Source organism: Botryllus schlosseri, chromosome 1, assembly GCF_051294905.1.
Source record: "Botryllus schlosseri isolate E-star chromosome 1, Bs_hap1, whole genome shotgun sequence".
Lineage (NCBI taxonomy): Eukaryota > Metazoa > Chordata > Ascidiacea > Stolidobranchia > Styelidae > Botryllus > Botryllus schlosseri.
Window position 1 is genome coordinate 2,045,541 of NC_137236.1, and position 25,944 is coordinate 2,071,484.

At 38.3% G+C, this 25,944-nt stretch overlaps 2 protein-coding genes across 9 annotated transcripts in view; both read right to left on the reverse strand.

Annotated features, from left to right (window-relative positions):
- LOC145452026 (uncharacterized) overlaps positions 1–25,944 on the reverse strand; it is a 289,897-nt gene that overhangs the window by 190,543 nt on the left and 73,410 nt on the right. The gene's annotated exons all lie outside the window — the stretch shown is intronic.
- The window catches only part of LOC145443518 (uncharacterized), a 216,646-nt gene that overhangs the window by 122,819 nt on the left and 67,883 nt on the right, over positions 1–25,944 (reverse strand). For 7 of the 8 annotated variants that reach the window (XM_080321914.1, XM_080321855.1, XM_080321761.1 and 4 more), the window contains one exon: positions 24,406–25,759. The exons of the other annotated variant lie outside the window; for it this stretch is intronic. Coding sequence is in view for 2 of the 7 variants with exons in the window: in XM_080321553.1 (XP_080177679.1) it covers positions 25,738–25,759 (22 nt within the window). In the remaining 5 variants the exon portion in view is untranslated. Of the gene's footprint in view, positions 1–24,405; positions 25,760–25,944 lie in introns of those variants that run through there. 8 annotated transcript variants of the gene reach the window in all.

Below are 25,944 nucleotides of genomic sequence, written 5' to 3' on the forward strand. Positions count from 1 at the left end.
AGCTGAAAATTCGAATACGCTGCAATTGAATTCTGAGTAGGCCTATGCCTACCATATAGTTTTCATTCGTCCGATAATATTTGTACCAAACATGCTAATAAACTAACTAAAGATTTAACGAGACGCCCCACGAGGTGTATTGAAATATGAAAAAAAGTTGGACCGTAGCAATTATTTCAGTTATAAATATTTCGGGAATGCTTCTGTCTACGGATTCCATCGCGTCGGCTCAGAACTGCATTCCAAAATATCTATGTAATACAAGATTTCTGTCCTTTTCTGTCGCCATCTTCATTTATAGTTCAATCCACTCTTTATCCAGGTCTAGGCAAGTTGGAAGCCAAATAAATATCAGCAATACATTTTATATATCCTCAAATAGAAGTCAGTCGATAAAACATAGGCTTGCGCTAGTCACTGGGTTATATAGTTTGGTTTGTTTGTTTCCGATGATTTCGAAAGATTGCCTAGAAGTGGGCGCAGAGAATGTTCAATGAATCGGAATGCGTAATATGCAACAGCGAAGGAAAACCTGCGACTACCATCTGCCAACGGTCCACTTTATGTGAATATTGAACCAAGCAATATCTGGTTGTGGGGGCTCTAGGCACAAGGAAGAATGCATTGAAAAAATCAAACCACATTCCACCAACCACTTCTTTTTCGCCATCTTCCTTGCAGGTCAGAATGCTCACCTGATTAGGTGTGGATTCATCTATTTTATTGTGGATGAAGAATGACAAAGCTGCAATAGTCACGAAAACGAACGTGTCTGTTTACTACTGGAAAGTAATAACAAGCCATCCGATGTCTTGTACTACCGCTGGTACCGCATATAACTGTTCATCCAGTCATTAAATAGGCTATATAATGTGATATCGCGGGATGCATGTTACAACGGAATTTACTGATATCTATCACCGGTCGTTTTGCACACACAATGAGCAAGACACTGCTCAGCAGAACGAAATAAAAGCATGGGTCGACTGAATCAAGAATTACATACCAAGCTCCGTATTATCGAATTCGGTACGACCAGCCATCCGTAGCATTATCAAATAATCTTTATATACGTCTTTCGTGGCAATTACCGTCAGTCACCATCCCTTGGTCCTAACATACTGATAAAAAGTATCCATGATTACCTACGCTGTGAATATTTGATAATGAAACGAGGTCACTCAACATGATTCATTTCGTGCGCGAGTCATCGAGGATGCCTATCGCTGGCTAGTTTCGTAAATTCTGCATGGCAAAAGACAAGCGCAAAGACTGAAATTGTTGAACAGCAAGAATTTCTTGACATTTCAAGTATAATTTTTCAATAGCGCGGCTGCAATCATAGTCCGTGGAATATGCATGATATTTGTTTAAATTAGCCTGCGAGTTTTGGATTCCCCACTAATTATTTCAGAATGCGCCAAAATCAAGCGGTCTAAATTGAAAATCCGCGTTAAATTTCTTGCAATACAGCGATTCAAGTACCTATATTTCGTTGCAACAACTATAGGCGCGACAAGATTTTAGATAGTAACTTTTTGTATATCCATCGGAAATAGATATCTTCAATGACTGTATTATAATTTCTCTTTACTAACATCGCATGTGATTCAATATACGTGGCAGCAAGTTATGTCTGAATAAACATTGGCGCATGCATACATAGCTTTCAGTCAATGATATATATGTTGGAGCGAGTCAACGTGCGATATAATTTGTTTGTTTCTGTTGATTTTGCAACACTGCGTGGATACGGGCGGATTGGCTTTGTTAAAAATGTACCATTGGACAAATTCAAACACTACAGTGTTGACTTCACGGCGATTCATAATATCGTAACATATACATCGGTGAAGTCGATGCTACGATTACATAATGATACGTTTTCTAACTACAGTAATTGATTGCTTAACTGTTTGTGCTGGCGGGGCAGTTGCCTTTATAAATCCAAAAATGTTTTAAATATTTGAAAAAATGACTCGCGGACTTTAATGGGTAAACGCTCACTAACAATCAAACGAAACATCATATGGGTAAAAGTTTATCTGTTAATCGTATAAGATAGTTTGCATTATTCCAAATGGTCTTTGCGTTGACGCACATTTCCGATCCCCGCATAGAGCATGTTTACACGACCCAGACAACGGAATCCAAGCAATATCCCCAGTAAATGCAATATCGCTCTGTATGTCGTGGACGAAGAGAAATGTAATTAATAGAGGTAGTTTGCCTGCATAAGTAGCACAATTAGGGATTTGAGGATATGTCTGTAAATCAGTGGTTGTTAACATGGGTTCCTTCGAACACTGGGGTTCAACAAGACCGTATTCTGAAATATTAACACTTAGCCCGACTTATGATTTATCAGCAAAATATAATTGTAAAGATATCCGAACCCAAACCTGTGTGGGGCTCACGTGATGATAAATAACGATCAGTGTGTTTGACGGTGGATCTAATGATGTCATCTGCGTGTAACACACATAAAAATATCTTCTTCCTGGGGCTGTTTTTTCAAGGGAATCATTCCACACGACACTGGTTTAATTGCGTGCATCCGATTTTTACTATCCTAATGCAGAATAGCACCCGCGAACTCGTTATACCTAACCTACATTTCGTAAGCTTCGAAATCTTAAATACGGATTTCAGGGTGCGTTACTTGATTAGAGGGACAGTGCATACATGGATCATCAGGAAAATTAAGCTACTACTCCCAGATTATAGCTGCTAATACTTTTCCGAACTGAACTAGCATTAAAATTATGGCCATTAAGATATTTATCCAAGTTATATGGGCCGTTTATGAAAATGGTTTCATACCCGTGGTTGTCAAACTCTGTCAATGCAGCAATCGCTTGCGCAATCATAATGTAACAAAGATAGTTGTCAGAACAATACAATTGAGCCTATCCTCCGTCACTTTCATATAGTTTGTCAGCCGCACTGTTTCTTACTGTAAATAAATATGATAGCCGACTATAGTCTTGAATTATCTTCTGATTGATGATACGCCTTCATTCGTTACTGTACTTGCTGAATGCTGATACATATTGCTACAATGGAAAGTCTCAACACGAGGTACGCTCTGCAAAGTTAGTTTTTTTGCGCAATCAGCGGTATCGCAATATGATAGTCAAGTGGTTCATCGGTCGCCTTTTCTATAGCAAGCTGACCAATATTTATTTGCAATCTAGCAAACATTCCGTTATCTAAAAAACTATAGGAGAGCAATCGGCGTTCTGCTCATATGACGTGCGATATGATACATAACGTAGGCATCATCACCGAAATATACAACGCTTTGCGATTTCTCTTCATTTAATATTTCTTGAAATCTAATCAATGAATCGGCAATTCAAAATGTTGATCAATATTTACATGTAACTGTATTACCAATTGCAGCTACGACTATATGAGCACGTGGTCGCTAGCTATTACCCACATAGACATCGTGATGTAAAATCTAACGTGTACTACAAATAGCCGACGGTGGATCATGTAATGGGTAAATTATGTACGTCAGCGGAGAAGCATCGGAGAAGGTGTTGCCATGGATTACATTAGGTTTAGGGGCATATATGCCAGTGTTTCTCAAACTTTTTCCGGCCGCGTACCTTCTGAATGCCAAATGACCTCTTAGTCAAATGTACCAGTAATATTAGTAATTGGCGTTCCTAATAGATCATAACACCAGTGAATAGTTAGAAAAGCGGATTAAATTTGCTAGATACAACTGTTTCCTCCGGACCTTGCGGGCACAGTTTTTCGAGCTTTTACCGCTTTGCTACCTTCGGCAGCTTACAACTATTTCGAAACGAGAACGCCAAATAATCTGTTCTTGCCAATTGCGTCTTTCTTTGATTTTCTGGCCTCTCCCCCGATGACTGTCTATTCTCGCTTGCCTTTGGCACTCAATCGATTTTCGTGATTTTCTGCTGCTCGGACTCGCTGTTGAGTTCTCTGCTACGTCGCACTTGTACCACAATCTTGCTCTTTTTGGTTTCGTATCATTTATCAACGCTGGCTGTCGTACTGACTCCAATTGAAACGGAAGTACAGTCGCATCTGAGGAATATGTAGATCGAATGTTTTTCCCATTCTGGAACCCAGAGTTTTGTAACTTCCTGTCTTTTCCCGTGAGCGGCTGAATATTCCGATGACTTTAGTTCAAAACTTGGCGGTTTGCGTTTGATTTAATATCCTTTCATTCGACGAGTCAATTTCCTGTACATAGCTTCCGTTTTGTGAGAAATTTCGCATCACGCTGTCCTTTGAATTCCGAAAACTTCCCTAAAAGGTAGGAATCGGTTGATTTGAGCGGGAAAAATAGCCCTCGTATCACAGTAACTTGATATATTTTCTAAAATATTGGGCTAGTCACAATGATCGAAGGACTCGCATTACCTCTACCAATTTGAGTCAACTAGAGAAATTATTCGTCTCCTTACCAATAGGGCTGTGCAAAATCGAGTACGTGAATGATTCGATACTGAATCACACATTAGGCTTCGAGTCCATTGGAGTATTCGAGTATGACTCATTTTGACAAAATATCAGCATGTAAGATGTTAAAGTTCATATACCGATATATATACCTTTCATGCTACTACAAATAATATAATGTGTGTACTTCGATATTTTATCCACAATACCAATCTCATTGCACTTGGTGACAATGCTGTGGGTTGATCATGACTTCAGAAATATGTTAATCCCAAACATTCATAGCTTTGTACTACATGTTCCGTAGGCTCCGGTACAACCAGTCGAGGTTTCAATGTTCCCACAGTAGAAAATGCCGTCAAACTATATTTCTCGTTATTCAATTCCATTTCATTGGAAAGGAGCGTAAAATATCAGCACTCCAAAAATTTCACGATTCGACTCGAATCAATACACATATTAATCAAAGCAGATTCGAGCATTCGTATCATTGTGACCAGCCCTACTAACCACTACTTGTTAATTTATTAACTAAAATTATCAATTCGATCATATTTCCACTGCGGAAGCCTTGGAATTGTATTGGTCATATAACAGAATACGAAAGCTGTTGTGCAAAACTACGTTAGCGGAAAGGAAATATCTGTAAACCCGCAGCATTTGCAATAAAATAGGGATCGCTGATAAAAACTATATTATTTTTAATATGACGAAGAGCCAGCATTATATTATTTGTGGTTGCATGAACGGTACATATTTGCACTTTTCACATTTCTCATAACCCTATGATGTCATAAGTAGTGGTACTTGACTCTACGGCTAATTTTCGATTCATAGTCAAATCACTTAGGCACTCGATTTTCACACTACCAATGAATACTACGAGGAGATTGTTAGTGGTCATCAAGTCTCGAACATCCAGTAATTTGTAGAAGTCAGTGGATATATTTTATTTTAAGAGGTGATTAAAGATTTTTCCTCGTTGGCTGAAATATGACCAAGTGTTGTCAAGGAGGAATGAAAGCAAAATAGACCAGAAAATTAAAAAAGCCTATGTGTAACCTAACGTCACAAAATATCAGCATCAATTGGAAGTTTCACCTGTTTTCCAAACAAAATTCGGTAGTTAAGTCAAACAAAAATTGAGACTCAAGTAATTACATTCATGGTCAAACTTAAATAGACTTGATAAAAAAAATTGCTACATTTTTACCGTGCCGTTTCGAGACATCTGGGTGTATGATAGAGTCCAGTCCACACCAAGGCCGCAGTACTTGAATAATAAATCAAAGAATCATTTTATTGGTTTTTACACTTCGCCTCGCGGTAACTTCAATACAACCACATAAAACACACGTAATATAAAAATGGCACCAGCAACTTTTTCATTAGATTGAACTTTCAGACATGAACTTTCAAATTGCACATAATTGCAGTAAATACATGTTGGTATGATTTCAATTCTCGATGACTGGTCTAGAGTAGGTCAGCATCTCGACATGACAAGCTTGTACTGAATATTGGCCCTTAAGTACCTGATGACACGAAACCTTCCCAGTCAAGATACAAATTCCTCTTGTCCTTCATTTCATTCATATGCTTCTTCTGATGAGTGATCATCCCGTTCGGGATGCTCTGAAATGGCAGTCACACACATGGTTAAAGGCAGACTTGTATAAATCAGCAAGCTAGTTGACGGTCATTTAACTACAGGTTATCCTGTAGTTCTAGATGAGGATTTCCAAAATTGAGTAGTGCTAATTTTGCATTTTAAAGATAATTCAGTTATGAAACAACCAGAAAACAGGTGCGATTGGTATGTGTTTTCTTGTGTGATGTTCTTGCAGCCCTCGCTAGGTCAGACTCGTAGGCACTAAATGTGACATAGTCAGGGGTCGGTTTTGTGGGTACAAATGCCTCTCTTTTCAAGCTCGAAACCCCTTCCTTACGGAATGCCAATTCTATACCAAATATTTCTCAGCTCATTTGCAATTCAGTACTTCATATTATGTACAGATATAAGTTTTTGGAGATTTGTCCAGACTTTTAAACGTCGTTGGTTGTAGATCTAGTTATAGCTGAGAGTTTTGTAAGATCAGTACTGATTTAGCAGATCCAATAGTTTGTGCAAGCCTGGTTGCAGCGCGGAACAGTGGAATGAATTAAGTATATACGCGGCAACATACGTTACCCTCACCATTCAGCCCATTGAAAATTTTTTTCTCATCTTCAGAGATCTTAATTGAATGAACCACATCTATTGGACATTCCAATGGCGGAGTTGGTGAAGATCTGAATACAAGATGTCAAAAATGTGACAGCAACGTATGCAAATTCACGAATACATGGATGAGTTGTATGCACCTTATCACTAGGCCTATACAACTAATAGTCAGGTAATATAGAGACACTACAGTTAATATATTGATCTGGGATATATCTATCCCTTGATGGCGTGCATACTAGTTGAAGAGCCATGAAAGGCCAATGTTTAAACAACAAACATAAGACTATATTGTCCTTTGTAACAGCTGTACTTATCGTGGACAAGGTTTTGTAAAACTTTTTTTAGACACGACCCCTTTATTTATGGTGAAAAATTGTGTGCCCTCTTATCGTGATATCACAAAATATCGAAGAGAGCAATGAGAATGATAGCAACGTCAACGGATAGTTTGATGGCATTGAAGGTTACGAGATAATTCTCAAATATGAAATGCAGGACAGAACAATAACCAAGAATTGTACCTAAATCACAAGGAACGCGAAAAATTTTCAGTTAACAGTTAACTTCGATTCAGGTCGAGTAATAGAGTGCGACTCAAAGTTCAAATATGTGCTGTTTATGCTACTACAATGAATATAATGCCTCTTATCCATCTCATAAAAGATACTTCGGTACTTTTCCGACCATACCGATTCAATTCCATTTGCTGATTATGTTGTAGGATGCTCATGATTTTGGAAATGGGGTTCGTCCAGTCACCATCGTAGCTTTGCAATAGCCTATATGTTTCGCATGCTAAGATACAGCCAATCAAGGTTTTAATAGTACATATTAGTATAGAAACTTTAATTCTTGTTGATAAATTAGCTTTCAGTATCAAGGAGCGTATAATTTCAGTACTCGAATCATTGTGCCCTGCCCTATTCATTAGTCATCACGTGTCATAAATAGGAGTGTGCATGCAGAAGTGATCAACTTCTATTTTTAGTCATCATGATACCAACTTTTGTCGTTAGGGGTCAACGCAATGACCGAACAAGATTTAGGGGCCCACACACTAGATAAAAGGTTAAAACACACTTCACTAGACTCTGGGGTTAATCCAATACAATGTAACAGATTATCGAGAAGTGAAATAGTTGACTTTCGGAGATACCAGATTCATTTTCGCCAGCACCATCGAGATGCTTCAACGCTGGAGATGCGATTCGACCTGCAAGCAAGGACATATAGTCTGCACCCACCCTTCTTCTCCTCCATGCTATCCGTGGATGCTGAGCGCCTAGCAGGATAGCCACGTATACCAGTTTTTGAGTCTCCGGTCCGACATGGCCGTTGATCGAATCCACAACACGCCCATCAAGAAGCCGGACGCATCACCATTGCGCTCGGAGACCAGGGCTGATATGAGGCATTCGACTAAAAATGATTGGAAACATTTCAAATTTATATAGCCAAATGTAGCCTAACCTATTTCTTTGTACAGAGATCGTCTACTTCAACGCTTCGAAACACATTTTCAAGATGACCCATTAACAAAAACAATTAGAATCAGTAAAATATTTTGGCCAAAACAAATTGAGGGCTCTTATATTTGGCGTCAAGGTCAAGGATTGCATCGCACATATTACTCACCATGTCAGTGATATGATGAGGAGTCAGTCCGCACCACATAAGTACCTCGTTCAGCAGATTTATATTTCAAATCTAGGTGTAGCTATTTTTCTAATATCGTTAACTACGGTATAATGCACACGGATGCATGGGGTGAATTACGAAAAAAAGTAGCCAAAATTTGTTTTTAAGGTATAAGGCATGGGAATCGGACTGAAAACCTGAACTTTTTGAAAGTCGGTCAATTCTAAACAACCCTAATGTAGGTAGGCCGAAATTGGACGTATAAAAATAGCCCTGGCAATTAGTTTTGGAAGTTGCAACGCCTTGCATTTAAAGCTCGAAAGCCCGTCTTTTTGAAATGTCGATTCTGTCTCCTATCTCCTCATTTGCAATTCAGTAGTTCGTAAAACAGTATTATCAGTTGTCAGTTTATTGTGTTTGAGTTAGTGAGGCATCTGATTTTCACAAGTCGTTAGTTCCAGATCAGTGATTCTGAAACGAGGGGGCGTGAAATCATCTGACGGCGGCGCGAAGCTGCAGTCAATGATAAAAATGGTCGCACTCTATTCGCTACCTCCAATTCATAATTATTGCTCTGTGTATAGGTCCGAATTTCATAGTAGATGATTCTCACGTCCAATGTTCCCTCTAAGCTGCGCACCTGCGCAAATGCGCAATGCTGAAACGGTCTCTGCGCACAGAAAATCTACGCTGCGCACAAAAAATTAGAAATGATGTTTTTTTTATAGTTGTTGCGCACTGTTGTCCAATGGACCACGCAGGCGCGCAGATTCGTGAAAATTAAGATGGACATTGCCAGGGCCAAATAGTGTTATCACTGAAGTCTGAAACCGAGGTACAAGTGCGCCACGCAAAGCTAACTATTGCGCTCCGTGAAGAAATGAGAGTTCACAATCACCTGCGCCTCACGGAAGATATTTTTTAGTATGGCCTCGTACACGTGACCGATGCTGATATCATTTCAATAGCGCATTATTTTCTGGGAATGGCGAAATAACATGGTTTAACAAAGTCATAAATAACAATGGACTAGCACGAAGTTAATCTGAGAGAAACTAACGAATGATAGTCTTCTTCTCCGCGTGGTATGAACATTGCATAAGATTTACCCAGGACCGTAACTTTCGCACCCCAAACCCCCCAATTGCAGTGGCCGAGCTCGAAGGGGGTCCAAAATTATTTCGAGAATTAACATAAATCATGGTGTATTTTTTGAAATTTTTCAGGATTTTTTTTTCCGCGCTACGCGGGTTTTCTTAAAGTAAGATATCTGATTATTGGGTACCCTTTCCAAACAAAAATTAGGCATGATTTATAGAAATGGGCAGTTGGGCGTCGGCCATTACCGCACCATGACGCGGCAAGACATGTGAAGTTTAAGGATATGGAACATGCAAATACAAGAAGTGCGCCAGAACGATCTGCAGCGAGAAAACCTTGGGCGAAAAAGACTGCCCCGGTCCTGACCGAAAACTTCGATATATACAAATATATGTGTAATGGTCCATGGTCATGGGCGCCTAAATGACTGGCGCCGAATATTCCACAACACAACAACACAAATGCCATATCGAGGGCACATTATTTTCCAGTTAAGAAATACCAATTTGAATTCGTGTACGTCTTTTACTTTAGCAAGTTTTAGCGATTTCAATATCTTTTGACATAGCAGATACGGGGTCACGAGATAGCATCATGTAACGAAGTCATTATATCAACGGATAGGCCCGAAGATGTTTTATTAATATTTAGAGGCCCTATCTATTCCAACACAGCTCACTGGATCAGCTCTACCGGTAAATCTGATTATATGAGCAGGGAGAGGATAAAAATTGATAGCAATATATATGCAATTCCCGATCATATTGGCCGATGCAATCATGAATTATATAAATTTTTTCGCGCTTCACGCGTTTAGGGACGCTACTACTAAATGGGCACCCAATGTACATGATAAGTACCGGATGAAGCCTAGAGCCGTAGGGGGGTGTGTGGGAGAAGCCCCCCAGTAGTTAGTTTTATCACCATATTGGACGGTGGTTGCGCACTGTTGCCCGAGGGTCTGTGCAGTGAGTTGGCGTGTTTGCGTAGACTCTCGAAAAATTAGAGGGAACATTGCTCACGTCAACAGTCATGATCAGGGCAAATGCAAAATGCAACTTACATTTCGTTCATATTGTAGATTTCGCACTGTCAGTAAACTTTTCATTTGACATTTTACAGCTTGTAGCCTACTTTATAGGTCTACCATTGTAAAAGGCCCATTGTTTAGTTATTGTGAATAAATAAAATAAATTCAAACAAATAGGTTGACATGATGTTATGCTCAACGTACCGCAATATCCCAACTGAAGCAAGACTGCGTGGGCATTTCATGGTTCTTATATCAAGAAGGGTTGTACTACTACACATTTCAATTATTTCTACCATAATGCGTAATGCAACTACTGCAATTCTTGATAGGGCCGGATTTGTGAGTTATTGATGCGGAAAAGTATTTTCAGGCCAAACTACTCGGTCATGAGAGACAGTTCCAACCAGAAGTGAAGATAAGTAGTAGCCCACAGTTCTAACATTATGTGGGAAAACATTTAATTTGGACATGTTACGTCGAATTTGATCAAAATTAATATTTTTAGGCAAGAAAATGTCAAAATTTTGATTTTTTAGGTCAAAATCATTCATTTTTAGGTACAAAAAATCAACTTGGTCAAAACCATTCATTTCCTCAAACTCTCCGTTGGGATTGCCAGCATTCTGATTGCATTTGCGATATGACGATAAGGGGGGAGTGAAATTTTTCACTATCAAAAGGGGGGAGTGTCAAAAAAACTTTAGGAACAGCCGTTCTAGATCTAATTGAAGCTGCAAATTTTGCGAAACGAGTACAGATTTCGGAAAAGTCTGGTTACGGTGCCGGAATAGCGATTTGAAATTACGTTAGATATGAACGAGTCTACCAACGTTTTCCTTACCATTCAGTGAGTCGATATAATTGGCTACTTTGTCGAATGTGAGGTCTTGGATTGGACGAGGGCATATCCAATGCCGATGGTGGAATCGATGGCGATCTGAATAGAAGATGTCGAAAATGTGATAGCAACGTATTGAAATATATGAATACGTGTCGGAAAATCATGTATAATTGTACATGCATCTAAGATCTGATGACCATACGTACAACACACTTGATATCAAAAAAAAAGCATCCAGTTTCTATTAAATCCAACTTTTTGATATTTGCTTTCGACTTGCCCACACTTGCAACAAACAAATTTCGAGTTCAGTTTGATGTTTGGATGACTGTTATAGAGCAGTGGTCGGAAACCTCTGGGGTCATAATCCCAAACAGGGTCGTCGTAAATTTTTCTGGCGTCGCCATGACTTAACATATATTATCACTGTTTCAATTCAATGATGAAAATCGGCTTATGGTTTAATGTTCTTGTTCTATACTTAGTTTAGTTACAGCAAGTAGGCGTGCGGTACTAGCTCTCAACGGACGATATTCAGTCAGGTGGATTTCTGTCTGAAGCAATCTTAAAATGGCCATCACTTTATCATATTTGTCAGTTGGTCGGACTGATACTGAGATGCCAACCGTTGAATATTGAGGCAAATCTATCCATAGCGGCAAGTCTCAAGCTGTGATATACAAGCGTGTTGGTGAAAGCACAGCCTGTCGTAATGGCCTGGCGGATGATGTTGAGACGACTAGAGTCATGACTTGAGTCGAGTCATACTTGAGTCACCTTTTTCGTATTACTTGACTCACTTTGCAGAAATGACTTGACTTGACTCGGCGTTTCAGAAATGCGGATTGACTCGTGACTCGAAGCAAAATTGACGAGTCAAGTTCAAGTCATCAAGAAATCGATGTCGCTAAAAATCACTGTATACTAAAAAAATGTTTTTGATTGTTCTCGCTACGCTTCGTTCAATGATTTTGCGTCTTACTGAACGTCCATTATTCTATTACAAATACGTTGACCGCTTACCGCCTTACAGCGTACGTGGTCGGGTCGCAGTAGTAAAGTAATATAATAAGTAGGTATATATCTTTGTTCTATAGACTGGTCATTGGTGCTAGGTGATCACTAGGGCGATTTTTTATTGACCTAAAAAACGGAAGATTTTGACCTAAAAAATCTAAATTTTGACTTTTTTTGACCTAAAAAAACTGAAATTTGACCAAATTTTGACCTCACGTATGCAAATTAGGTGTTTTCGCACATAATGTTAAAATTGTACTACTTATCTTCATTTCTGGTTGGAACTGTCTGTCCTTACAAAGTAGATTGACCTGAAAGAATGTTTTTGGCTAAAAAACTGACAAATTTTTACATAAAAAAACTAGCATTTTAACGAAATCTGGCCCTATGATAAATTGCAGTAGTTACATTACGTATTATGGTGGAATAATTAAAATTTGTTGTAGTACAACGAAAGATACTTTCCTACATTCTCGGGTAGAAAGTGTTTGTTTTGTGCTATTCATGGTGTTTGTCAACTACTATGGTCATTTACACCAGGCCGATATTCTTCATTACTTTCCGTAACTACCAACATATAGCAGGGCCCACCTCTAGGCTCTTTTGTAAGACACCGCTTACGCGGATGAGGTGGCGAGGAGGAGCCTAGGTAAAGTCGACCTCGGTCGGAATCGAACCCACACCCATTGGTGTTGCAGCCGCGGATTATACCACTGCGCTATCTCGGGTAGAAAGTGTCTGTTCTTACTAAGTAGCTTGCCAAGAATGGAGAAAGAACGTTCAACAGCTGCAGTTGTTAGCTGACAACACTGAAGTTGTGTGCACACTGCTTGCTGGTGATGCACCGTGTTGCTTCATTCTGACAATGTTGTCTATATCACAATTTTTCAGCTTGCGCTTCTTGATATAAGAACCATGCAATGCCCAAGCAGTCTTGCTTCAGTTAGGATATTGCGGTACGTTGACCATAAAACCATGTCACTATTCGTTTCATTTGACCGTTTATGATTCACAATGAGCAGACGATGGGCCGTTTACAACGGTAGGCCTATAAAGTAGGCTACAGGCTGTAAATTATGAAATGATAAGTTCACAGACAGCGCAAAATCTACGATACAAACGAAATGTAGAGGTCAAAAAATGTTTGATTTTGTAAACACTTTTGACAAATTTTGACCTAACGCTACAATTTTGACCTAATTTTGACTTTTTTCGACATGTCAAAAAAAAATCGCCCTAGTGATCACCTTAACCAAATCTCTTGTAAGTCACAAATAAATTTACAGACAGACTTGTACAATAGGGGTGTTAAGAACAACGACATTTTTCAAATTTTATCGACCTAATTGTCAAATCGATGGTTATCTTGAAAAACGTTGCAAATCAAATTTGACCAAATTCCATTTTGTAGGTGCCCAGATCATTCAAATTGAAATCATGATCATTTGTATATAATAGTATTTACGGTTACCAAGTTCGTCACATCGACACGACCAAAAATCGTGTTCCAGGTACGCCTGAAGAGGCAGGGATGTCTTTTCCACTTGCTTTGAACTTGACAGGGGGTTAATTGTGGAGTTTGAATGAAGACATTGCCAGTGAACGAAAAAAGATATGACATGGATTAGCTGGAAATTAATCCACTTCATTGAAATAGACATGTTTAAACGAATGTGGGATAATTTTCAAATGGAGTAGGCCTACTTCATGCGCTGAAATTACATAACCTGACAATTTGACAACCAAGTCGGTGGAATTTGAAAAAAGAAAGTAATTTGGAACAATCCTATCTTGCAGATATTGCTAGCTCAGAATCATGGCTACTGGCAGCCTGATGATGGGTTTCGAGCGTCACAAATCCTGCTATTTAAAGCTCGAAAGCGCGTCCTTTCAAAAGCCGATTCTATCTCCAATACTTCTTACTTCATTTGTAATTCAGTAGTTAGTATTATTATCAGTTATTATTTCGTTGTGTTTTAGTTAGTAAGGAATCAGATTTTCAAAGGTCGTTGGCTCTAGACCTGATTGAAGTAGCAAGTTTTGTAAAGTGAGAACAGATTTTGGAAATCCAGTAGTTTGTACAAGTCTGGTTACGGCGCCCAATAGTGGTTTAAAAGTAAGCATGGACGTATCTACCCACATTTTCATTACCATTCAGCGAGTCAATACAATTTGTCACTTATTCGGAAGTGAGGTCCTGAATTGGACGAGAGCACATCCCTTGCACATGCCAATGGCGGAATTGGTGGAGATCTGAATACAAGATGTCAAAGTGACAGCAACATATTGAAATATACGAAAACGTGCTGGAAAACAATGACCATGCATCTGATGACCATACGTACATTTATTATTTAAAGGAAAAATCAAGTTTCTCATTAAATTCCACTTATTTATATTTTCTTTCCACTTCCACAAACTCGCCGCGATTACACATTGAGTTCATTTTGAATTCTGGATGACGGATATTGATCAGTGATCGGCAAATTGTGGGTCTTGACCCCAAGCGGAGTGACCAAAGCTATTTGTGAGGTCGCAATGACTCAATGACTTTAAAGCCAGGTGTATTGGTGTCTGAAGCTATCTTAAAATTTCCTTCACACTATCATATTTATGATACTGAGATGCCAACGTTTGTATATTGAGGCATAGCTATCCTATCCATAGAGGCAATTTTCAAGATGTGATATGTGAGCGTGTTTGTGAAAGCACGGGTTGTTGTAATGGTTTTGCGGAGAAGAGAGAGAAATTGGATATTTTGCATCATTCACTCATGGTTCATGAACTATGGTTGTTCAAGATGAATAGCTTCGCGCAGGAATGAGGAGTGGAACATGGCATTATTGAAAAATCATTACGGTAGTTTTCTGAAAAAAATTGCAACTGGCAAAAAATAGTTAGAGGATAATCTTGCATGGTTTCTATGAGGGAAATTGGCATGACACCAAAGAAAAAAAACGGCATCACCTATACCAACTTTATTTTTGAAAATTGCAGATTTTATAATTTCATTTCACATTTCTCGCAGAGATGTATCAGTAATTGCAAAAATTACTTCTACTAATTATAAGTGACACCTCTACTAAATCTACTTTTTTAAACTACCCAATCAAGTAATTTCAAGACTTTTCCATTTCTACTTCCACTCAACAATAACTACTATGACTTTACGATGTAAGTAAGGCGAAAGCGACTTGGCACTCGATTTCCCTGCGCGAGAGGGATATTCTTGTTAAGTCGTCGCAAAATGCCTCGGATGAAGAGGCATTTTCAGGAGAACAATTAATTAGATTAGAATTAAAATTAAAGCATAAGAACATTTCACAAATTAGATTATAATTAGAACTGAAGATAACTTCACAAATTAGATCAGAATTAGATTACTGGCATTTCACTCTAATTTACTGGCACTGTAAATCATAATGACTTCCGTTGTATGAGTCGGGTGTGTTTTGACCTAGCCTGACGTGAACCCTGAGACTGGCTCAGCATGGCTTGGACAACTAGATAATTCTACTTGTCTAATTACACTGATTACAGCAAAATGTCTGAAATTTCATTCTAATATAGTTTGTGAAATGTATATTGCTCTAACTATAATTCTGATCTAATTTCAGTTTTTTTGGAAAATGCTACAAGAGAACTCTATCGACAGACATTTATCATTCTTATGCTTATCAGAATGAGGTCTGATTTGATAGGAATAGAACTTGATGACATGCTCAAGTTTTTGCGAATTCAGTACTGGTAATTCTGATTCCAATATAATTTGTTAAAACTGTGTAGCTATTACTTTAATTCTAATCTAATTAAAAAAAAGTGTACAGTTATAATTCTAATTGTAGCATGATTTGCCAATAACTGTTCAGCTAGCATTCTAATTCCAATCTGATTTGAAAAGGCTGCAAATGATCCAGTTGTCCAAGTCTGGCTCATAGCAACCCGTGTGGTTGTCGTGTGAAGACCGGTTAGGAACAACTGCTCCAACGTCATTACAAAAAATGCTAACAGTTGTGACGTTGACATACCTTCAACTTTTATCGACGACACTTCTAGGAAGTTTCGAACACAAAGTCCAGTTGTAGAGAAAGAGACGTTTGGATTTTTCAGTTTGGCCCGTTTTGCCTCTTCAATCGATCCACGTTTCTTCCATTCTGTTGTGCTGAGACCTTCAGCGGCTTGCGTTCCTACACATGAAGACACAGTTGGTCAATGTAGTGAGCATTGCAATTTTCTACTAGTGTTAATTGGTTAATCGAAGGTGGCTACTTTCGACGTAGCTTCACGACTAGGGCAAAATGATTCATGACACTAACACACAATACACAGGTATCATCTTCAAAACTATTTTCAAATACTGTGACACAGGGGGCAGTCATCCACTAAAATAAGTGATGCAACTTACCCTTGAACCCTTGAAAACATTTCAAAATTCAAATTGTGAGAGAAGTAGTTTGATCTCAAATTTGGCCTGTGTGTTGTCTAAAAACACAACCAGAAGTTCATCATGCAGTTCAAGTATGGTACCGTACTGAAAATTTTCAGGAATTAAAATGTAGTCAGATGCTACTGCAGTAATAATTTTCACAGTAAACTTCAAGTTGTAACATTGAATGCAAACTTTACAAGTTGATGGATGATAGCCATTAAGATAGCTAAAAAGGTTGAGAACCACTGGTCGATTAGCAGTCATACGGGAACAATATCGCTTAGAAATTATGATGAATTACCAATATACAAATGTATCGGAACGTGAACGTTACTTTGACAAAATCTGTTATTCGGAAGTTTATGATATCATGCCACGCCATAGACTGCAGGTCTGCCCAATATATTACAATTTTACATCTCAATCTGAAAATGCAACAAGTTGTAGGCTAGTCCTCTTGTGAGAAAATACACATCAAATTTTGAGGTGATTTAGAAATTCGTTACGTATCTTTCTGCATCGTGTCTAGGGCTGAGAAAAATCGAGTACCTGAACGAATCGATTCTGAATCACGAAATATGCTTCGAGCCATATCAAGTAATCTAGTATCACTCATTACGATGTCCTACCATTTTTGCCACCACTAAGATTAGAACATATTGCCTGTTAGCCATCTTATAAAATATGCTTTAGTATACTTTTTGATCATACCGATTTCATTCCACTCGGTGACAATGTTGTGTGATAATCATGACTTCGGAAATGTGCTTCGTCCAGTAACCTTCGTAGCTTTGTACTAAATGTTCCGTATGCTACAATACCGCCAATAAGGTTTTAAGGCTTCGAAAGTGAAAATAAGTATCACAACTATAATTCTTGTTGATAAATTAACTATCAGTGGTGAGAAGCCTATAATTTCAATACTCGAAAAAATCGTTTTTTACTACTCGACTCGAATCATTGAAATTGATGCTCCATTCAGACTCGAGTTCTCGAATCATCGAGCCCAGCCCTAATCGTGTCATGACAGAGATGATGACCTACTTTTGACTTACCATGACAACACAATTTACAATGCTGTAATTTTTATATCAAACTGTTTAAGCAGCCTATACCCTACAACTCGTTTCAGAAGATTTTGATTAGTTAAGTCGAAGAAGAATTGTCAGAAAAAAAATCGTAAAATTTCAACCGTACATTCTATGTACATATGAACGTAAAATAGAGTTTAACCAAAGACCAATGTTGCAGCCCTTTGAAAATAAACCCAAGAATCAAAATAAAGTCGGTGGTTCTTAACAGGACTGCGCCTGACGGAAACTTCAACCAGTTGGATTTGTGTCAGAAGCATGTTGGAAGCTGTCTTGATTCTATCATGTTTGGCAGGGTGTCGGACTGATACAGAGATGCCAATGATTGTATATTGAGGTCTATTGAGCTATTAATACAGAGGTGATTTTCAAGCTGTGATATGTTATCGTATTTATGACCTCACAACCTGTTGTAGTGGTCTGTAAGAGAGAAAAATGGGATATTTGGCATCGGCATCATTTACCCATGGCTCAGCAGCAAGAAGATAGTACCTTAGAGTTGTTCAACACACATATGAATAGATTTGCGCAGCCGTGGAAGCATGGATACAACTGCAGTGGAACACGGTGTTATGGAAGAAATTTATTTGCAGTACGGTGGCTTTTTGAAGAAAATATCAGTGGTCGAAAAATTTTTTCTCATTTTATTTTCAATTGAAGGCTATTTCATATTTAGAGCGCAACACTACTGAAAATAATCATTTTAGAATACTTTTGAGTATCCACATTTCCTTGTAATTGCAGCTGCAAGATTACTCTTTTTCATTATCAGAAAACAAAATGTGGTCAAATGTAAATGCTGGTTTTATTTCCGTTTATTTACTCTTGAAAAAATTGCCAACCACTCGCCATGAGTACGTCACCACCACTATACTGAAAAATTTGTTCTGTATATTGACCCCCACAAGTACCTGGTCGTACGAGCCTTGATCTGCCAAGATGCAAATCCTCTTGTCCCACTCCTAATTCTTTTACTTCTTCTGTTGGCTGAGCAACCTTTACCCTTCGGTTCTGCTGACAGCTTGATATACTCGAAGCTCATTCCCGTCCAGGGTCTCGCTCTAAAATGGCAGTCACCAATAGGTTTACAGCCAGTCTTGTACAAACTACCAATCTAGTTAGTTGGCGATCAACTAACTACTGATTATTCAGTTATTTTTGGGCAAAAATTTTCCGTTAACCCCATGAAAGTGTAAGGTTGTCTATACTATAGAAACTATGCTCACCAAATTTGGTTCAATTCCAACCAGTGGACCCCAGGCTAATACTCACCAGAATTGATAGTATATATAATAGGGGTTACCTTATTTAAGCCTGCACACCAAATTTGGTTCAATTCCAACCAGTAGCCGCATTGCTACAGGAGAACAAAGTTTCTATTTATTAAAAAAATAAATAACAGAAAATTTGAAAATGTTCTGTTTACCCCATGAAAGTGTTAGGTTGTCTATACTATAGAAACTATGCTCTCCAAATTTGTTGTTCAATTCCAACCAGTGGAAGCAAAGTTATTGCCGTCAAAAAATTTGGATTATTAATAACATAGTAGCCTATTTGCGGTGACCAATTCTTTAATTATTTATTATAGTGGTGCCCACCGTAATACTATTTTATTCTAGATTTTCTGTCTAAAAATTAAGTAGCTTACACATGACTCGCAGACTGCCGAACAGTGATGCAATGAGACATAGGCCTATGTTACAAAATAATTTCTACCTTGGCATAGCAAATATGTCCACACTCATTGAAAGGCTTGCCCAAACTGTCATCCGTAACACCCAACGACAGATTTGAATAAACACCTGACGCCCTTCGATAACAGCGAGAAATGTCTCGATGTCGCATATTGTTTTGGACTTGACAACTGAAAGCAACCAAGCATTAAGACCAAGCAAACACAGTATGCGCCGGAAATATCGTTTTACGGGCCTCTTGTGAATGTACCGGTATCTATTTTTCCAATGTCGCCAACTGTACTCCTAGAGTATAATAAATGTAAGCAATATATACAGTAGACACCCAGGTTGATATGGAAATGAATGCCACTCAAGTAGAATAATGAAATATTTTCAAGCAGAGTCAAGGTGGTAGCAAACATTGTTGCTACTCAAGAACAATACAGTAATGAAATATTAGCTGGGAGAGTCTAGAGATAGTTCATAACATTAATGATAATCAGTATAGTTGGCGAATTTTTCAATTGGTGGCAAAAATTTCAAAGCAGACAGAAATGAGAGGGAGAATCCTATAATATTGTCACACTTGACTGATTTCTATACACAATGACCTCCAACTCGAGCTACATGTAGGGCCGAGCAACAAAAATTATTAGGCCTAATCTCTTACATGACAGAATAGACCAATCCTTATACCATAGCAAAGTGAACAGGATTTCTAGGTCCAAGTAGCTCAATTACAGACGCAATTTCAAATCTGCCTTGGAAAAGCTTTCCAATTTCACAAGTGAATGATCATTAAAAGCTTGTTTTTCATCATGCTATAACTTGGACGCTATACTTATGGTATGTATATGTAATTCTTGCAAATAAATAGATATTTACTAAGATATATTCCACTAGGTTATGAACCAAACTTCTGCAAAATCTGAAACTTGATGGAGTCCAAATCTATTTTCATGGCACAAACGATCCCTTACGCTGGATTGATCAGGGCTCAAGGTTAAACTTGATCAGACTTCGCAACATCGTTTTACATTGAGGCACATATTATTTATAGGACCAAGACTCAGTCATTTGCGTACTGGTACTCGAATCTGAATCGAATAGGCCAACCATAACTGTAATTATTCGAGTCGATTTTTTGGACTAATGAAACTTTACGCCCAGTTCCATCAAAAAGCTATAATTGCATCAATTTTCTGAAACCTCGATTGGTCGTATCTCAACATACGAAACATGTTTTACAAAGTTTGCACATTATCGTAAATGATATTTCTGTGTAGCTGGATCGACTTGCAACATTGTCACGAAGCCAAATAAAGTATTTTCGAAAAATACCTTGTCATCATCATGTGGTGAAGAGCCGGCCTTATGTTTCATAGTTGCATGAAAAGTAGGCTACATACTCAAACGTTTAGGTCTCCCAGACTAGATATACTTGTATCGTCATCATAAGTGATTATCAAATACTTGATGTGAAGCCAGACTACAATCACTCATGTAGGCTTACCGGTATTCGATTTTGCCCAGATGTAAGCCTGGTAATTACGAGCAAACCTTTTTCCTGCATGATTTCGTCTCCAGCATCATCGTCCATCGGTAATTCCATTTCAAGACAACAACACAGTGACCCACTAGGTCTCAGATTTTCATGTCATTTTAGGAGTGAATCTAGTACGGTATCTAGCACTGAGTGTAGAGAACATGATTTTTCGCAATATTATTACAATGAAACCATTTTGCGCTCACTCAACGATGAAGTTTAATTAGTTTCACATTACCTGTTACAGTACAATCACAAAACAGCGTACTGAAGTAGTTAAGAGCGAAGGATGGCGTCTAATAACAGAATGCAAGAAACTCTTGATACTGAAGGGAAAATTTTGGCACTTCTTCGATAGTAAGTAGACATCGAACAGTGTTCACCAATCACCATGATCACCAATGAATGTTTCCCATGAACACGAATAAAAATTTATAAACGTCAAAATGAATTGTTGTTTTCTTCTGTCTTTGTAGAGACGGATATTAGGGTGGGGGGTATTAGGATTTGGGAAAGAGGGATATTTGGGCATGGGAGGGGATGGTAGGTTATGGGAGGGGGGATAGTAGGGTTGGGGGATTGGAGGTGCGGTTTATTGAGGTTTCGATACTAAGGTTTGAGGAAAGGGGGATTGGAGGTGTGTTAGAGTCAAAGTTGGGGTTGGGTTATCCCAAGATTAGGGTTGGTGGATATTAGGGTTAGGGAAGGGGGCACTAAGAAGGGGGCAGGGCACAATATTTTCTCACTGGCTTGATGAATGTATCAATTTACACAACATGACAACATTCTCAGGTCATTTATACAGACACAAATTCAGATCTTCCTAAAAAAAGCTTGCTTTCATCACGCGACAACTTGAAAACTTCATTCAAAATGGATGCCGGTAGGCGGTAGCTATCTACTCAACCATAGCCTTTCACAAGCTGACGAGTCGAATTTCAGCAAAATCTGCAAGTTGATGGAGATCAAATCTCTCCTTGGTTCATTTGACATGAAATTACATATACACAGTAGTTACCTAATGTCACAAACAATCCAGTAAGCTGGCTGTTTGACAAGGTTGTTTGGCAAGGTTGAACTTGATCCGAATTGTAGCATCATTTTATATTCAGTAATTGCATTCTCGAGCGAGGCAGGAACGGACGATCGATACTCCATGGAAACTCGAAAATCATGTATGAAAGAAGCTGTAAGCCAATATGGAATCGGTGTCACGTGCAGACTAAAGACTCTATACTTACTACACACAGGTGTGAAGCAAGACGCTGAGAACCGTCTTGGCACACCAAATATATCACGCTAAACGTACCAGGATTACATTTTCGAGCATATTGATTGAACTTATTTGAACACATAAACACTTCTTTCTTGTCGATGGCGATTTCCGGAGTCCGGGGTTCCGGTATCGACTATCAATAAGTCATGTTACTATTTCAAAAGATTTCACATCAGACCAAACCTTTCATAACACACTCATCCAGCAAAAGGCCATCACAATTTTGAGTTGGTAACCTCAATTCCTATCGATATACCAAGACTGTAGTATTGTATGTGTGGACGGTAGAAGCGTGAAACGGTATGCCTATGCTATGCAGCACATGGTCTACAATCAACATATCAAGCTAGGTTAGGTTTGCGTATTCGCCCATTCGGCAACATGGAGATCCATCTATTCTTCCTAAATTCAGGTGTAAAACATCACCATGTCGTTCTTATTCGCTTTATCCAGTAATATAAGTGAGTCAGTCTGTACTCTGAAACATATTAGCTATATCTCCAACGTCCAATCGAACTAAAACTGGTATTAGAACACTCGATCAGCTGATTTCATTCCATGTTTTGACTCAGAGCCATTGATGCACGTGATACATTAGCTCCACCACGCGGAATAACGAAGGGCGTCAAATATATAACATCATGCAGTTCGATATTACATTTCCTTCATAATCTATTTGGTTTTGTCATCTCTCCGAATGCTATTCTCCTGTACCTATCGATATTGTCGGATCAATCGATAAAGCCCACATTCAAATAGGGCACGTATTATAAACATTTGAAAGAACTATACTGCCAGAAAGGTGAGTAGCCATCGATGCATGACGCCCTTTGAAACCGAGGATACCGCTTGCCTAGTAACCGCTGTATGTATATCGTTTTGCACTTGCCCTATGCCAGGGCCGGGCAACCTCTCCGATCGGTGAGCCGGATATGGGAAAATTAAGGACTTGGCGGGCCAGATTACAGAATATATATATTTTACCTTAATCGAGATTTTATCTACCTCTGCAAGAAATCAATTGTATTCAATGCAAACTTCAAGTTTAAAGCATTGATATCAAAAACATTATGTAATGAATTTATTTACAACAGCTATTGAAGTCAATCAGACCTCCATGGCCGCTCAATACTGTCAACTAGTTTTTTGTACTCTGATTGCATGTCATATGCACAAACCCGTAGTGATGACTGCACGCGAACATCAGTTATATTGGAACGCAGCCCTCGTTAATGTTCGTGGCAGTGTTGGGATTAAGTCACTGCCTTCGAATCACAAGTCATCTCGAATCATTCCACATTTTGACTCTATTCAAGTCAATTCACTTGATTTTCATAGGTGAGAATGGTCAAGTCAAGTCACTCGATTTTTGGAGGCGACCCGAGTCACGTTGACTCAAGTCAAGTCAAGTCACGAGTAAAGTCAAGTTTAAATTTCAAAGTAATATACGTGATTCAAAGTCATTACTAGGGCTATTTTTCTGACACGTCAAAAAAAGTTAATTTTTTTGTCACATAATGAGTTCGATTTATCAAGCTGTTCTTTTGTAAATCACACTAACATGTAACTTAGTTACTCCCGCCATTTATCGGCTTCAAAAATCTTGTGTTTTTTGGCTGTAACTCGTTTTGTGTTCACAATAGACAAAACGTTCTTCTTAAGACTGATAGAAACATGATGTTTTGGCAGCTTTCATGACCCTACGACTAGTGGTTGTCGAGATGGGCAATTTCACCCCCTCTCGCGCAGAAATTGGGGGGATGCCGGCTGGAAAATGGAGGCAATCCCCTGAAACCAATTTGTATTGAAGTTTCAAGTCATTTTTCGGGACTTAAAAGACCCTTTTTTCAATTTGAAAAGAAAGTCATTTTCACTCCACCCTACACGCATGCCTATTAACATTCCAACATTTAACGACAAATGACAATACATATCCTCACATCTTCACCAAGTCTACGACCTACCTCTCATCCGAATTAATTTCTGACGCATGAAACAATTGTCTGGCATTTATCCTGATTGCTACACAACCTTTTGTCAAATTGTACGCATTCGCGTAAAATAAACTAAAGAAAATGCAAGGCTCATATAACTGATTAATATTTATTTCAAATCAATTCTATACATTTTATAACATGAAAACGCAGCCCAATACAACACAAAATCATGGAAATTCCAGGCACTACTCTCTAAGTGTAAGATGAAGATACTCATTAGGAGTCATTACCAATACTCTTTGAGTTATAATGAGTTGTGGATAATGTCAGTATAATTGCAAATTAGTCAAAATGGACGTAAGAGTAATTTATAGAATGTCAAGCAGCAAATCATAATATCTCAGTAAAATGGGAATATTGAATCAAATTCATAAGAATATTTGAAACTCTTTGTTATGGATGGACAATTTGCCTATTTTTCAGTCAACTATGGTGCATCAAGTCATTGAGAAGCAATTAATCTCATGCCAATATTAAACGAGCACATCAAGACTCAAGAGGGATAAGCCAATTATATTATGCTTGAAGCATTTAGAAACACCAAGGTAGCAGAAAACTTGGTCATTGGTCATAGAAGCAAGAAAAATCGTTGGCATGAAGTACAGCGACCGTCATTCTACAGAATAATATCAAGGTCATGAAATATCTTGGAAATGGAAGTTTTGAACTCGGTAAGTTTACATTTCAACACCTCCTGAAGTCAACTGTACTAAAGATATAGAGAAAGATCACTAGATCATGATGGAACATGGAGAATCATACATAATTGACATTACAATGGATTTCATATACTACACTACATTCATTTTCAACAAAATTTTTAATTTTATATTTTCTTAGGGTTTTGTGAAGTATTAAATTTCTATCATAATCCATCACACAAAACGTAAAGACAGTACACAGTACACACTGCACAGTACAGATCTAACAATATAACACTTTTATCATTTTTCCGTATATATGATTTTTATGTAATTTTTATTATAATCAATTATTTTATAGGTGTAGGACGATGGTATATATTTATTTTATCCCGCGAGTCGATCCCAACTTGCGAGTAAATCCTTAAAATAGCAAACAATTGAACAGGATAACGGCTTGAACTCTACTGTAGTCAAACAACCTTCGCATTCAACTCCATTCAACCGGTAATTTGTGCCGTAAAACATTCCTCTTCGGAAATATGTAGGTTCGACGTGACGTTTATGACATTACCGTTTTCGCGGATTTGTGAAACTTTATGCAACTGTTTTGGTAACTTAATTGTAAAATGCATATTAGAAATAGTTTCATGAAATTGCATCGATTGAACGTGAAATAGTCAGTTTGAATTCTAAAATGAAACGCAGTAATTCTGCTCTGCACGTCTCAATTTTGTTGATGACGATTGGCTCTTGTACACGAGTAGCAATGTTGCATCTACTGCCTTTTCCACAACTCCCTGAAAAACAAATACCTCTGAATAAATCACTATCCCAGTTAATCAATTACGTCAGCAAACTATTCGGACTATGAGCAGAAAATTAACTGTTTGCAGGGGTATGTCATAACAATGCACAAAATAGAATTTGACTTGCTGTAGAGTACCTGGGATCAGAGTCGGATGAATCGTAGGGATTGAATCTA